The 15,990-nt window shown below is 39.8% G+C and overlaps 1 protein-coding gene and 1 long non-coding RNA gene across 3 annotated transcripts in view; one reads left to right on the forward strand and one right to left on the reverse strand.

Annotated features, from left to right (window-relative positions):
* Positions 1–15,990, forward strand: part of EFEMP1 (EGF containing fibulin extracellular matrix protein 1) — a 50,238-nt gene that overhangs the window by 30,597 nt on the left and 3,651 nt on the right. For both annotated transcript variants that reach the window (XM_074578559.1, XM_074578560.1), the window contains 4 exons: positions 6,715–6,837; positions 10,457–10,576; positions 12,949–13,068; positions 14,458–14,577. In XM_074578559.1, coding sequence (XP_074434660.1) covers positions 6,715–6,837; positions 10,457–10,576; positions 12,949–13,068; positions 14,458–14,577 — 483 coding nt within the window. The remainder of the gene's footprint in view (positions 1–6,714; positions 6,838–10,456; positions 10,577–12,948; positions 13,069–14,457; positions 14,578–15,990) is intronic.
* Positions 1–15,990, reverse strand: part of LOC141740242 (uncharacterized) — a 52,798-nt gene that overhangs the window by 9,278 nt on the left and 27,530 nt on the right. The gene's annotated exons all lie outside the window — the stretch shown is intronic.

A 15,990-nucleotide genomic window follows, 5' to 3' on the forward strand; every position in this document is an offset into this window, starting at 1 on the left:
TCCTGAAGTTACGTAAAGTGTCCACAATACCTGCAGGACTGTGCAGATCATCTGGTATCAGACTCTCTGGTGCCATTGCTTACATGGGAGGCAGTGTTTTCAGGTCAGATGAATCTATTAGAAAAATAGACCAAGTCATTTTCTGGTGTCACTTACACTGAGAACTCAAAAAAATTTAAACTGATTAACTAAAATATTTATTGTTTACACTCAAAACAAATGGAGAACAGCTTCGCTGGAGTCAATGACAAGTGCAACACTGATATCAGTGGAATCATTCTGGGTTTAGATTTGTATAAACCATTCAGAAGCTGGTCCATTGACACTGCTCAGTGGGGGCAGAAATAAGAATTTGAATCCCATAAGGTCATTTTAAGAGCCCTCTTTTTGATCTGGTGGAGTATTCTGCTTACAAGATCGCTATAGACCAGAATAGAGAAAGCAACCTACAGACGTTTTGTGACTTGCTTGAACAGATGAATAGATACACAAACAAGGAGAGCACGAAGACGCTGTAGTAAATTGCCGTACGCTGAGAGCCAGTGAGCAGCAAGCAGCTGAGCGCATCAGTCCCAGGAGTAAGATAGACTCCAGTTAAGAAAACAGTTCTCCAGCTCTGAGCACAACAGACAGGTATGAGCTACAGAAGAAAAGGTTTAAGCGGCTTAAATAAGATGGAGTGTATATTTTTTTTTTCTGCAAAAGCTTGAAGCACTGGTGAAATGCATCTTGTGAATTTATGTACTTCTCCTAATGATATGAAGAAAATTAGAGAGATTAAGCTGTTGCATAAGTGAGCAAGCAGCATGAGTCAGGGGGTTTGGGAAAAATGAGTCACAGCGGGAAGGGAAGGGAGCCAGGTTTGTAGCTCCGAAAGAGAGACAAGGAAAGAATTTTATGGATGTAGATAAGAGCCTGACAGAATGGACTGCAGCAGAGAAGCAGAAAGACTAACTAACTCTAAAACAGGGAATGATACACCAGATTTAGAGAAAGCTATAGCTAAAAAGCAGGTCAGGCAAAATTTTTGTACACAACTGGTGGTTGAAATATAGAGCAGGCTGCCAAAGTCAGCAATGGAAGGACATAATTGTGTAAATCACTTCAAGAGGGAGTGTGGGTACATTTTTGGAAAATGAGGGAATCACTGGGTATAGATATTAGTGAGGCTTGTGGAATTAAAACTATGAAATGCAAGTTGATTTATACTTTCAAGGAACACAGGAGCAAGCTCTGCTGCCCTCCGTGGTTTTCACATTATTTCTGTAGCACCCTGCAAACTTCAAACAGTAGCCTGTGCAAATCAGAGCTTTATCTTAACCTGCAGATAGTTATCACTACGACAGTTTTTCTAAAATGAACTTTCTAGAACAGCCCCGGTGATTTCTGCAAAAGGCAGTATTTATATTAGGATGAGTCATTGGGGTCTGATGGCCATGTGCACCATAGTACAGTTGAGGACTGTAAACATTTCTGGAAGAGCAGTGTGGCTTACATGTAATCTGATTGAGACCGGTGTCCTTAATTGTCGTGTTCCTCCCCCTATTTTCCTATTGACACCAACTCTTTACATCAATTTAAGGGTTTTATATAGCAATAATCATTGCAACTTGATAGAGAACCATACCACCTAACCCATTTTGGGAATGGTAAGGTTTGACCGAGCCCAAGCCTGCGGGAAAAACAGAATATGAGCCTCATATAATTAAAGACTGTGTCATGGTGCTTAAAGGATCCGAATTCGGACCGTTCAGAGAATCCAAGTTCTGTGCTTTGCAATCCCCTCAAGCACTTGACTTTGAAATTGTCACATTCTTTCAGTGTAGTATGCTGGATGTAACACCTACAAGAAACACACTTATGGAAGTTAAAATACTCAAACGCAAGTTTTGTTAAATTTTTATAACTGTTGAAAGTACAAATAAATCCCATAATAAGTTTGCTTTTGAGTGGCCTATTGAAAGACTACAGAATTATCTGAGTTCAGTTATCATAGAATAGACTTTTGTGTTGCCCTTTTGATTGCCCTTGGACAACGCATTGTGGCTTCATTGCCCCGACGTGGAAGAGCAGTAATGGGCAATAGTCCAAGGGCCACACCAGACTGGGACGTTTCCTAGTGATGTCCTTACCCCGGGGAGGCAGCAGACTTCCTGAGAGGAGGGTCCGGCCTGTTCCCCTCAGGGGGAGCTGCCCAACAGCCATAGTTACAGTGATCTGGAGCAAACTATAAGCGCCTGTTACTGCAGTGATCAAGACACTGAAGGTAACCCAGCTCCGTTTTCAAGTAAGATTGATCTGCAAAAGGATTTAGAGACACACGGGCTATTTCAAAGGATATTTTCCAACTACACAGGCTGTAACAGTCCAGAGAATGACCAAAAATAAACATCTGAGCAACATCTTAGATCAGACTCAGATACACGGCGAGTTTAAGAATTAATCTATATTTCACAGGTTGCATGCATCAATCAAAGCCTATTCAAGTCGTTTAACAATTTAATACAAACTTACAGCTCTTGTTTATCTGTAGTGAAGAGCACAACCTTTTAAAATGTTAGCCGAGATTAGAAAATACAAAGAAATACAGAAAGGATAATGTTAGAAAATGTTCATTACCGGTTACCAATGTAATTTAAATTGTCTACCTGAGCAAACAAATGTATGTGTAACATCTAGAAATTAAATTTAAACAGAGTTGAGGAATGAGTTGAGGGTGTTTTCAGGTATAGTCCACAGGATACTTGCTTAAGGTAGAAGCTTCAGCTGCGCATCAGTTGCTGAAACACTTATGGAAACAAACTTTATCACAATGATGCTAAATTTGGAAAAGAGGATGCAGAAGAAAGATGCTCAAGAATGAGCTTGTAAAAGCCCATTATTTTCTTTCTAGATCTGTTTCTTATACTGCACTCATCACTGTGGTATCTTGAGTGCTTTCCAGTAGTGCATTAAGCAACATGACAAACATCTGTCACATGTTTGTTCTCTCACCCTCTCCCCAGAGAGACAAGTGTGTGCAGTGGAGTGTCTTGATTTAATTTTTTTTTAATTACTATAATACACATGCACGTAACACACATTATTAAACATTCATGCTGGAGAGGAAAGGTCAGACAAATTTATCTTGCTTGTAGGATTAAAGCTGGTGAGCTCTGTGATGTTCCCACAGGAGTTCCTATCCCACTCTTGCCCCACGTTGCTAAGTCTTCACAGATACCAAACCAATCTGGTCACAGGTGTCAGCAAACCAGAAGTATGGATTCCCAATACCCGTCTGCTGTTCACACTTAAGTCCAAGGATTCTTGTCAGTAAAGACCAAATGGAATGAGATGGTAGGATTTAAGGAAAGACCCATGCTTTGTATAACCACCACCTCGTCCCAGTATTGCTGCATTTGGTGCCGACTAAAAGCAAGAATTGATGCGGCTTCCAGATCACTGTCAAGAGAATCAGAAGGCACTGTGCAAGTTACGGTAAAGAAGCTAGGAATCTATGGATTACAAAAGTCTGATTTAAACTGGAAAAAGTTCTTAGAATAGTGAAGGCCTGGGAGTTACTGATTTCCATACAGAGGCAACATAACTGGGAAAACAATCTAGAAGCTTTGAACAACTGCAGATAGACAGTCCGCCTATTCAGGAGCCATGAACGAACACATTAAGTGGGAATCCCAAATCAACATTGGCAATGCTAGTGTAAGATTACACTGTTTCATAAGCGGGAGAGAAGCGTGTGCGTATATTGGTAGATAACTCTACCTCTGCCACCTCAGAGAAAAAGGGAGCTGATCTGCCTTATCCCAAGGAGACCTCCAGCATCATTGTTGCTTCCTTCCCATGACTTCCACTCCTCTATTGCTCCAAGAACTCTCAGGACAGTTAGAAGAAAAAGACTGTTTCTCTAATGGAGGATGATTCAGGTCACATCAAGTGCTGAGAAGCTTAAGACTTCTCTTTGGGCCTCCCTTTCCAAAAGCATAGATGCAGAGATCTGTGCAGCAGCATCACATTGATAAATCCACTAGTGCTGCTTTCCGTACTCCACAAGGGCTGGGCTGCTTCTGGTATCACACCAGTACGATTCACATCTGGCACCGCTTTCAGCACTGAAATCTTCCAGTTACTTCCTCGCCCTTGTATCAGCCACAACAGTAGACATATCTGTAATTATTGCAATACTAGAGATTTCAGAACTGAATGTTCCAGCACAAACTTTTCTAGCTGCCTGTTGTTCTCCTCCCACAATATTATCCTTGAAGCACTTAAGAAACTTGATCTTCAGGCCATCAGCCTTATTCTGACATTACCAGTTTCTTTACACAGATGTGAGCAGAACTGCTTCAGGCACAGCAAACCACTGCCCTTCCCCAGTGAAGGCTGGAGGCTGCTGTCCTGTCCACGTCTCACCTTGGGCAGTTCAGTAAAGTCCACAGACACGGGGGCGGGGGGGGGGAGTTTTCAAAGAAGTCCCATCAATACTTCATTCCATCTGTTTCCCTAGCTTGCCTAGGGACTCAGTTATCAACAAAAGCCATCCAGCAAAAGCAGCATAATAGCAAAATGTATCATGATCATGCAGAGTAGAACACTGATAAAGCTCTTCTGAAGTCCACCAAGAATACACCACATACCAATATGTATTTTCACGGCATGTAGAAGAGAGACGGGGCATACAGTCACAGCTAATATGCAGCCAAGTTCAGGATCTGAACTTGAATAAGAAGCTTAGGAGAGCTCTAAAGAGTTCCTTGAAACAATTCTCAAGAAAAGGTTGCTCTTATAAACACAAATCTGTGTGGCCATAACATCGAATCCTCCAAGAGTTTTCAAACGAGGAGGCAACTAGCAGTCAAACACTACTTTGAATAATTGTTTTTCTTTCAAACTGAACTTACCATTGGATCAAAAATCAAAGACCTTGAGTGCATAAGTCAATCTAGTTTGCTTCATTTTAGCTGGGTTACCTTACTATTCCATAGAAACTAAGGTAAACAGAACTCAAGCCATGGATGCAAATGGCAACATAGTGCATTTCAACTAATCCGTTTTAAAAGGTAACTCATGTTAAGTTTACTCATATACGAGGCTCTCAAAGACCATATAAGCTTCCTCTGTTCCAGTACACTCTGCAACAAAAAAAGATTGAACTGTATAAGTACTACAGCTGTTTTATTTTCAAATTTTGTAGAGACTAGGAGGCACATGCAAAGCCCAGCGAAGTCCCTGCGTAGACTTGCATGGAACTCCAGCGTGCTTTGGCTCAAGCGTTTAATGATGTGTTGGGTTGGAAGGAGGCAGCCAGCCCCAGTCGCAGACAAACTTTACACCTGAGAACGTGCTTCTCAGCTCTCAGCACAGAACGGTGCAGTCGGCAAGCCCTGCACCAGCACAGCAGCTGTAGGACCAAGAGCATGCACAAATCCAGAGAGCAGGGTAACATAAGAGGACTTTATTTTTCCTGTCAGATAAAGAGAAAATATACGTAAAACATTTGGACATTTGGGGAAAGGGCAAACATTGAGAATTAATTCAAACTGTTGATGGTTTATTTTGTATTGAATCTTGTGGTCAAAATTGTTTTCATTTGCTATGAGAAAGAATCCATCATTTTTTCCAAAGCACCACCCAGAATCTGCCACTGGTGATGTTCTAACATCCCCAGTGCCTATACAAATAGAGAGGTCAGCTGAGATTTGTAAAATAGAGATCATAAGTTTTAAGGAATTTGTTTATTCAGCCTGGAGTCTCCAAATTGTGTACAATGCCAAAATTAAAAAGACCTTTCACTGTACTGTATCAGATTACAATAAAAAGCTCTCCAACATTCTGGATGTTCAGATGAGAAAGCAAATTGTAATTCCATTTTAAGCAACCTATTTGTCAGCACATGCAGCTTAATTATAATTAAGTACCTCCAGCAGTTATAACGAATAGGCAAAATCAAAATGTTTTTATACTTGTATAAACCTGCGTTTAGTGTGAACTAAAAAAGCTGCCTGAATTACACTGAAAGTATCGGTCTAGTATTTGCATTTTTAGCTGTACTGTTCAAATACAAACATACTAAACTGTTTCCAAAGACTAACAGATTGACCGAATTAGGGGAATTTTCATGGGAATGACAAGAGGCAGATCTCTTCCTGGTGAAAAGGCCACCATGTACCAAGTTCCAAGTCCCTGTCCAAAGCATGGAGCACAGGAACCATGTAAGAGAGATCACTAGGCTCTTTTTAGTATCAGCAAAACAACATATTTCTAACTCATTCTTAAAAAAGGGCTGAACTATATTTGCTGAAATTTTCCAGAGTAATTCAGCACGCAACAAACAACCAGCACAGGGAAAACAAACAAAAAAACAAACAACAAAAAAGTCAAATGACTAAAATATGATAAAGTTGCAAGAACTTTACAGAAAGTTTTATAGTGACAAGTACAAAATATTAATCATATTTGACAAATAAAAGTATCTGATTGTTTAAAATAGCCACATATCTGAAAATATTTCCAAAAGCAGTATTAAAAGCTATTAGAAATCTGGTAACTTTTTGTGTCCTGTGAAGGGAATAAGTGTTGAGAGGACGTCTTTGGAGTATATTTGAACTTTGCTGCCTTCACTTACAGGTCACTTGAAGATGCATAAAGCATTTCAACAGACTAAATATTTTAAATAAACTTTATGACTAAGATTGCATTTGCTTTTTTTATAAAAAGATATAGATGAATGCGCAACTGGAACCCATAATTGTAGAGCTGACCAAGTATGTGTGAATTTAAGAGGGTCCTTCAGCTGCCAGTGTCCTCCAGGCTATCAGAAACGAGGGGACCAATGCGTCGGTAAGTGTTGCTCTAGACTAAATTTTCTTTCGTTATCTACAGTTGCAAACTCTATTGATTATGAAGCGTATAGGTATGTGTGCTGTAAAATAACTACGTAACTTTGAAACACAATTGAATAATGACTATCACAATAATTAGTCACTAAAACATGGAACTAGAAACAATATTTTAAGTATAATCAACACTTGGAGTTGAACCTCACAAGATCAATTTTCCTAATAGTTACCGTTGTGTTTATTGTTTGCATTGGAGTATTGCCTAACGTTCCAGTTATAGTCATAAGCCTGCTACAGCAGCAAAGTAAAGCACGCCTTTCCACTGACCTCAGTGAGACTTGCCTCCAGATCTGCGGGACAAAGCGGTACCTTCACGCAGACCCAGCCCCTGCTCCGCAGAGCCCCCTCGCACAGTGCCTTTCAGTACTCCGTTTTATGAGTATCAATGAAAGACATGGAAACTCTGAATGCAGGTATACGATATTTGCAACTTACAAACCGCTAGGCTTTATTCTTTGTGCCAAAATAAACTATCGGCATCCTTGGGACCTGTATAAGTATAGCATTAAACTAAATGCAGGTGCAGTGTGAGCACTGCATCTTGCCTAGTCCATCCTCATTTGGGGACGTTATGCAGAAGTGCCATTACAGTGTTCCTTCAGTCCTCCTTCAGCCTCTAACACCTCTTTAATCACGATTTCAATGGGTGAATTGCTTTTATAGGCACTCCGGCCTTAAGCTTTAGGTTTGTCAGAGATAATAAAAACAACTATGAAATAAGAGAGTCAAATATATGCATCATGAGGTGATATTTAAAACCACCTCTTTTAAGACACAAGACTGGTTTTATGCAGCCTAGGAGAAGCACTCCTTTTTGTCCTCAGTGGAACAGGAATGACAGAACTAAACATTTTCCTCTTTTTCTTTGTGTTAGGTATCCTGCATTTGAAAGTGTTTAAGAATTTTTTAATTTTTAATCTCTTTCAAAAAGCCTCACAAAGGCTATCGGTAGTCACTGCCTAACAAGAGCTGCAGGAAGGAAACTGGGGAGATTTCAGTACACATCTAGACTAACTTAAATTTCCAGGCATGACACTTTCTTTAGTGTTCTGAGCCAAGGGCTGTAGAAATCAACCCAAAAGTTCTTATCTCTTTCCTAAGAAACATGGATCAGGCCCTGAACTGTCAAATTGGCATAAACACAAATGTATCTGATTTTTCTCAGTTTTCTGTGCAAGACTAGGATGAATAGTTTGGAACATAGGTAGAGGAATAGTTTTGATAGGTCACGGATTTTTATTTTTTTTAAATAACTGGGGTCTGTCTAGATTTTTTTTAGAGCAGGTAAAGTATATTACTGCTATGCAAGAGCACTTTTAATGTCAAGACCCATGGTACCAATTAAAGTCTTGCGGGACACGTTACAGCACTCAAAGAAGCAGAATGATACACCTTTATATCTCCATGTGAATACATTCATGCATCTAAATCTATACATGAAGATGTCTGGAAAGTGAAATTTCCCTTCTCCTATTTAGGTCAAAACCAAGAATAACACCTGTGTTACATATTACACACTGACCTAAATTATAAGTACAACCCTACGCTTAGTACTGTCAGCGTTTCAGAATAAAGCCTGTCTTTGGGGATTTTATAACAGCTTAGCCAGAAAATGTTCTTGGGGCCAGATCTTGATAGAGATTCTCCATATGGGAGGAAATGTTTCTCAAATTTGAAAGAAAATTTTCCAGACTATTTTGGCTTCAAGGTAGAAGGAGAAAAGGACTCATTTCTAACAACTGATTGATTTTAATCTAAATTCACTAATAATGTCTGTCTTTTTTGATTTATTTTTTTTAAATTTGCTTGTTCATATATTGCAAAATAAGTCTTTTCTGAAACATGGGACTGCAGATAGAATGAACTGTTTTCCAGCATTACTTCAAACAGAAGATTTGTCCAAATTGATTAGATGATTCTTAGCCCTTAGATCTGCATGGAGCTGATGTGCCTAATCCCACAAGGAAAACTCCCACTGAATTAGAGTCAAATCCCAGAAGCACTGATATGCATAAATGCAGCACCTAAGCAGCAAAGCATTGCTCATTGTATAATCAGATCCTTAAACAGCAATTTGCAAGAGCTTAGTCCTGTAAAAGTCAAGGGTGGAAAAGATCTACCATGCCTCCTAATTTATTCCATTTCTATTTCCAAATTTCTCTCTGCAACAAAAGAGTAACAGCAACAATTGCTACTGTACAGATAGCCAGGAATTTTCCAGCATAAGCCTTTTCATTCAGAACCATCCAAAACACTCCAACTCTAAGTTTAGTCACAAACGGTGCCTGTAAATTTGACAAAGAAAGGGTTAACTCCTAAGGATTATTTTTTCACTTGATATTAAAACAAACACTTTCCTCATTATAAAAAAAAGCCTCAGCCTCTTTTTAAACACATCTATGGTGGAAACAGCTGGAGGTAGGAAACTCAAGATCTGGCATGGATATGGGAAGTGCCTTTCTTTGTTCCAGTGAAAACTGGTCTTATTTTTCTGAGCGTTGAGCCTTTGAAATCTCACGTTGTGTGCGTGGACAGAACATGGCATGGATTTCCTCACCAGGCTCAAGCAGGCCACAGCTAGAGACGGCTGCTGCACATCCATGCACGATCAGCATTGTAGCATAATAAAAAAATGTTTTTCAGATAAAATGAGAGGCAGTATCTCCTGCAGAATGCAAGGAAACCTTTTAAAAGGGAGAGAGAAAGAATGGGCTGTTGCACATTTTGTACGGCTGGCAGGTGAAACCCCTGCTCCGATGCACATGAGGAATGCTGAGCCTCGGAAAGGCAGCCCGCACCACCCTGAACCCAGGGCTAATCCGCAGGGAGGGTCCGGGCAAAGTTAACGCTGCCCGCGTAGCAGCGGCTTCAGCGAGTCTGACCACCCTGCTCGGCACCAGAGCGCACCCCCAAGGCTAGTGCTGCCGGGCGGAAAGGCTGGCAGGAGAGGATGGGGTGAACAGGAGCAGGGGCACCCGGCGGGCAGCAAGCCCGTGTCTGGGCGACCCCTGCAGAAGAACAACCACCCATTCCCTTTTTCAGGCCCATTAAGTTGCTATCCTTGCAGTTCCCCTGTACCGGCACAGAAAACCTGGACTTTTTCTAATGGAGTTGAAAAGATTTAGTACACGCTCAGTATGCTGGGTGCAAATTTTTGGGAAAAAAAGAGCTACAAGCCACGTTGTGTGGTCGGCATTATGGCTGGTCAGAAGTCTTGGTTGAAAAGTAGAACAAAACATTCTAGGTTTTACCTATACAAAATAAGACAAAGCAGTACTTTGAAACTGAATAAAAAAAATGAAGATGGAATGCACATTGATCTCAGAGACTAGAAGACAATCAGCATAAAACAGATCTTTACAAAAGTTACTTAAAGAAAAGAAAAAGTAAAATAGTATTCCCATTGATACCCATGCAAGGAGTACCTAGCTCACATAAGCTTTTTTTTTCCCCAGCTTTTAATCAAGTGCAATTAACTTTATAGTTTCTTTGGACACAAGATAGCAACAGTGAACTGCCCTGACTCTCTTTGAGCTGATTTCTCTTTTTTGATAACTCAGACATCGACGAATGCACCCTGCCTCCGTATTGCCACCACCGGTGCGTGAACACTCCCGGTTCCTATTACTGCCAGTGCAACGCCGGGTTCCAGCTCGCATCCAACAACCACACCTGCGTGGGTAAGAACTACTCACATGGACTTACACATCAGCTCACCTGGTACAGGGACAAATACTGACACATGACTTGCCACCATTGAAACTTGAGTATCTCCATCCCAACTTCAAGGGAATAAATACCAACCCGAAAGACATACCAGTATTGAGAGACTCTCCTGCAAGTGATCTCAGAAGCACAGAAGGGTTAAAGAGGAAGTTGGAGCCTTACTGAAACCCTGTTATTTTGTTGGCATAGCAGGTTTCTGGGAGCATCTAGTTTGGCAACTGGCAGCCTGGAGGTTTATATTAATTATTTAATAAGCTTAGATTTAATTATTCTTTCCATTCTGGTGGATAGCGTTGCATTATCATTGGCTTTTATTCCCAGTTCATGCAACACAAAGGCTGGAACTAGAAACCAGGGGAAGCAATACTATACCTCTGCAGTTAAGTGTAATTATCCTCAGCACATGATAAATGCAGTGATGAAAGAAAGCATCTATGAATATCACATTTGACTATCTAGAGAATAACGATAAAAACGAAAATGAGGGTCACTAAGGAAGAGTGACTCTTTACAAGTAAGACACTAAGGGAAGCCTTGCAGTAAAACTTTAAGACTGCTGTTAAGTTGAAAGTCATAGGTTCTGTTCCAAAAGAATTAGAGCAATAACAAAAAGGAAACTATATCTGCTGAGGCACAGAGAGAATGGCCAGTAAAAAAAATAAATAAGATATGGGTGATGGAGATGGTCAGAAGTTCTTTATAGCTATAATATATATATATATATATATGTATATAATACAGGTTTTATATAGAGAAAAATCAGTCTGGGTTTTCCAGCTTCTACCATTAGTTCCAAGCATTGCCCTACCTTACCAAGTAGCCTGGCACACTGCATAGCGCTGAAGCAACAGAGGCATGTCCTGGTTTTCACCAGATGACAGGATAAAAAACGTGCACACGGGCACAACATAACCATGTGACAAGTTGTTACTCATTTGACCCCATCCATGGCTCAAATGCAAGATGTATTCTTTCAATTACACTTACAAATCCGTATGACAGCTCCAAGTTCGTGAGGTGCTTCACCAAAACGCCCCACCTCTGACTCTTGCTGGCCTCCCAGCCTAGTAAGACATACTTAGGTAAAGTAAATCTGAAGAAGAAAATTGGTAAATTAATGGTTGCTGCATCAAGGCAGACTTTCACATCTGTGACAGTCACCTGGCAGAAGTGATACTTGCCAGCTATACCAGTTACATTTGGGTTACAGATTTTGCATATATTGAAAGTGGGTCCGTATTTCTCGGAAGGAAAACAAACAGAATCGGGGCTTTGGCTAGCTTATTTATTCCCTCCAGTAGCATTGTCCTGATGTACGTTCTTTGCACTATTGCCAGAAATTAAGTAAAAGGAGGAAGAAAAGCTTTTTTCATTCATTACCATTTATTTTCAGGACTAGGAGGTTCATCGTGTAGAGAGAATTAATGTCTTCCTCATTGGTCTAGTTTTTGTGAATGCCTAATCTTAGTTGTCTCTGTCCGGTTTTAGTTGTATCTGTAAATGACTGAGTGTTGCTGACATTTATAAGCATTTGCAAAAGCCATGGACTCAAGATTATTTTTTCCCACATGCAGCTCTTTACTAATGGTTATATCTGATAAACACAAATATGAATGGAAAACATGCAGGGGAGGAATACAAGGGAAAATAGACAAAAGTCTACAGAGTGGATGACTGAGGAGCAGCAGTTAGTCAACAGCCTGTGAAGAACAAGTGTTACAGATTCCAGAACTGATTACAGTTATATAAAGCCCCCATTAAAAATTGCTTCTCTTCCCATACCACAGCATTCTCATATATGTTCTTAGGATGGGCACATCGTGGAAAAATCTAGCATAGAAACATACCTTCCCCCAATATGGTCTAGGCCTTAGAGCATTGCAAAACTCTACTGGCCTCTAAGGCTCATGTTATAATTGTAATGGAATTTAAAAGAACAAATTTTAAAAGAGTAATAAATAGTTCAAATAAATCTTAGCCACTGCATGCTGAGAGGTCTTATCAGTATGTGTTCCTTATATCAATTATTTATAGAGACTTGGCATTTCATACCTGAAAAAAGACGCTGGAATGTGCAGTTTGATAGCCACACTAAACATTTTTGGAAGAATTCATCACACATTAGAATAACTCTCATTCCTGGAAAAACACTCTTTTTTACATGGCATGTAAAGCAGAGATCTGACATTGTTCCAGTGCCTGCAGATCTATATTGATATAGTCAGCTGAGCTTCTGCTAAGCAACAGACCCAGCCTAAGGACTAATCCACTTAATCAGCCTAATTACTAGCTATACGGGATAAAAATCTGTGATTTTTCCTTTCAGACATAAATGAATGTGATGCCAATAACCCGTGTGCACAACAGTGTTACAATATACTGGGTTCTTTCATCTGTCAGTGTAATCCAGGATTTGAGTTAAGTAGTGACAGAATCAACTGTGAAGGTAAGCAATTATTTTTTTTTGTCTTGGAAGACTCCCCTTTTTTTTGTTAATTATTTTCCCAAAAGTCTTTCTGCGAACTAAGGGATATAGTTCAAGCGGAGCCACACTGTGGGTGCAATTTGTACCCAAAACCCTCAAGACATTTTTTTATGTTGCAAGTGTGGTTGCTAATGCACACGTTAGTAGCTGCATTCAGGTACATGTAGATGCATCCCTCTCTTTAATACTGAGTGCAACACAGGACAGACATTGCTACACTTCAGATCACAGCTGGGAAGAATAAGGCTTCTGAATACTTATTTCACAAACACACTTGAATTGTGTGTGGTCTAATGCTGATGACCGTTAAATGAATCAGAAAGGAATGCAAACCAAAAACAAGTGTAATTTTGTGTGGTGTTAGGCTCCTCTGAAAATAAAACATCAAATTTTTGACTTTAAGAAAGCGACAGTTGCGCTTTGGAGGTGCTTTCAAGCCTATGTATACAAACAGCACGTCTCCTGATGATTATACAATCAACACTTTATTTCCTCTGCCAGAGTCCCCACAGGGGTCCTCTAATCTCCTTTTGGACACATGATGATCTCACCCTTAAAGCCCATATCCTTTCTACCACTCTTTGAGCCAAAGAGGTCTTTTTGGTTTACCACTGCCCTCCGAAACAAGCCAGCAAAGCTATTACCGACATTCCCTCCCCAAGCTTCTGAAGCTGATCCCACTTGTGAGGGCACAGAGAGGGAGCAGCGAGGCTCAAGCCTCGGAGGTAGGAGAAGGGAGTTATGCTGGTTTCCAAGCCACTCCCTAGTTTTGATAGCTTTCATTTAATTTCTGGTTAACTGTATGACCTCTTCAATTCTATTTCACACTGCACTTCCCCTAGGAAGGGACTGGTGGTTACACAAGAATAAAAAAAAGCAAGAGAGAATGGTCTGCACTGAACATTATTTGAAGACAAAAGAGACCTTCCCCTCTTTCCCAAAGAGCTGCTCCATTAGGACAGAGCACAAGTACAAAGGCAAATTTTTGCCTTACTAACTAATCTCGCATATGTGGGGTTTTGTGAAAGTAATCGCATTTTGGAATACTAAAAGTATAAATTCTTTCAAGAGGTGTTTTCCCAAATCCGTTATGAAGTCCAGTTTAGCTTTTGCTTCCTCAAATCCAGAACTCTTGTTTTGGAAGATTATCGATAAATTACACATAGAACTTGCCCTTCTGTCTGCAACTTGGAGGCTTTAAGCAGTTCATTTCCATTTTTTTGGTAACCATTTAAGACAGAATTTGAGGGTGGTTTTCTTGTTGGAACCAGCATTTAGCTATCATATTTAGTTCTATAACAAGGTAGATGTTAAAAAAATAACAACCTTAAGCTCTTCCACTCTCTGCAGACACTGATGAATGCAGAACCTCAAGTTATATATGTCAATATCAGTGTGTCAATGAACCAGGAAAATTCTCGTGTGTCTGCCCTGAAGGATACCAGGTAGTAGGAGGCAGAACGTGTCAAGGTAAGTGCCCTCTCAATTCTGCATTATTAATACCACCATTTCAGGCAAGACTAAAAACGCTTGCTATCTAAATGTTTATATTTCATGACAGGATTACCATTACGCTAGCAAAAGGTATGTTGATGAAGTATTTGATGATTAGTTGCATGTCTTATACTAATTATTATTTGAATCCTTCAGCTCAAACTCTTAAGTCCTTCAGATCCCTAGGATGAAATTTCAGATTTTGCAGCCCTCAGGTAAAACTTGTCTTAGATGTCCAAGTGGTGAGTCTAAGTTTCAGAGATCTCATTTTATAGAGGTTCCTAAATCCAGCCACAGTAGAAATGAAAGATATGTTTCTTCTGATAACAGGAGAAAAAAATGCAAGACTTGAGCACCTTAGATAATTTGTGTTTAGAAAATCTGGTCAGGCGCCACTGAATGCCAGAGTTTTGAAGTTTGTGGTTTTTACTCACTGGTGCTAAATGTCTCAGCATCTTATTAGAGAATATTGCAGAACAACATATTAAGTGCAAGAACCATTGCTTATGTAATCCAGAAACCAATTTAACAGTCATTATTTTTAGCAATAAATAGTTGTGCTAATTATTGGCAGAAGGCATGAGGAAATAACTCAATTTTTTTTTTTATAAAATTCATATTCATTTCTTTCCCTCCTTAAGAACAGCAGCTGATACTGAACAATGTGGGGTAGTTAGTTTGACCATCAAAAAAAAACCCCAAAAAACCCAACACAACCTGTTTGTGTTGTTTTCCAAGAGATTACATTTGAATAAACCCTTTCTGTGACTCTGTTAATTTCAGGAGACCATATAGGTACACAGTAGTGGGGTTCTGGCACTGACGGGGTAACAGGCCATTAATACAGCACGAGTCTGACAGTCCTCACCTCCCCTCAGGGTTATTTTCCCCAGGCAAAAAAAGGAAGCTCTACTTTGCACAGTAAACAAGTTTTCATTATTCCTTTCAGAGCTATTTTAGCTAAAATGTAGCTGTTACCTGAGCATTTTAGTCAGACCGTGAAACTCAGGCAATTAAGAATGAGAACCTGCAAAAGGCAGGAAATCACAATTCTTCCTCAAAACCATCTTCCTCTGCCTACAAGATATCTTCTGCTACAAAATCATTCTTTGCTAATTAGAAGCTTTACAGTATTTCTGCAGTTGCATTATGTATGGTTAATGTGTATCTTAAGTATAAATATTTTTTAGTCGACTAAATTAATGCTCGATAAACAAATTTATTCCATTTCTGCATAGAGAAACACTTTACAGCCAGGCCCCAGAAAAGCAGGTAAAGAACACGGAAGCCTGTTGGGTTTTAACAGCCAAGGAGGTGGCTTTTTGTTGTCGTTTTGAAGAGATTGTGTTATTTTTTGTAGCAAACATTGTAGCAGCATTTCCATCTGCT

The sequence above is a fragment of the Larus michahellis genome, chromosome 3, assembly GCF_964199755.1.
Source record: "Larus michahellis chromosome 3, bLarMic1.1, whole genome shotgun sequence".
Classification (NCBI taxonomy): Eukaryota; Metazoa; Chordata; class Aves; order Charadriiformes; family Laridae; genus Larus; species Larus michahellis.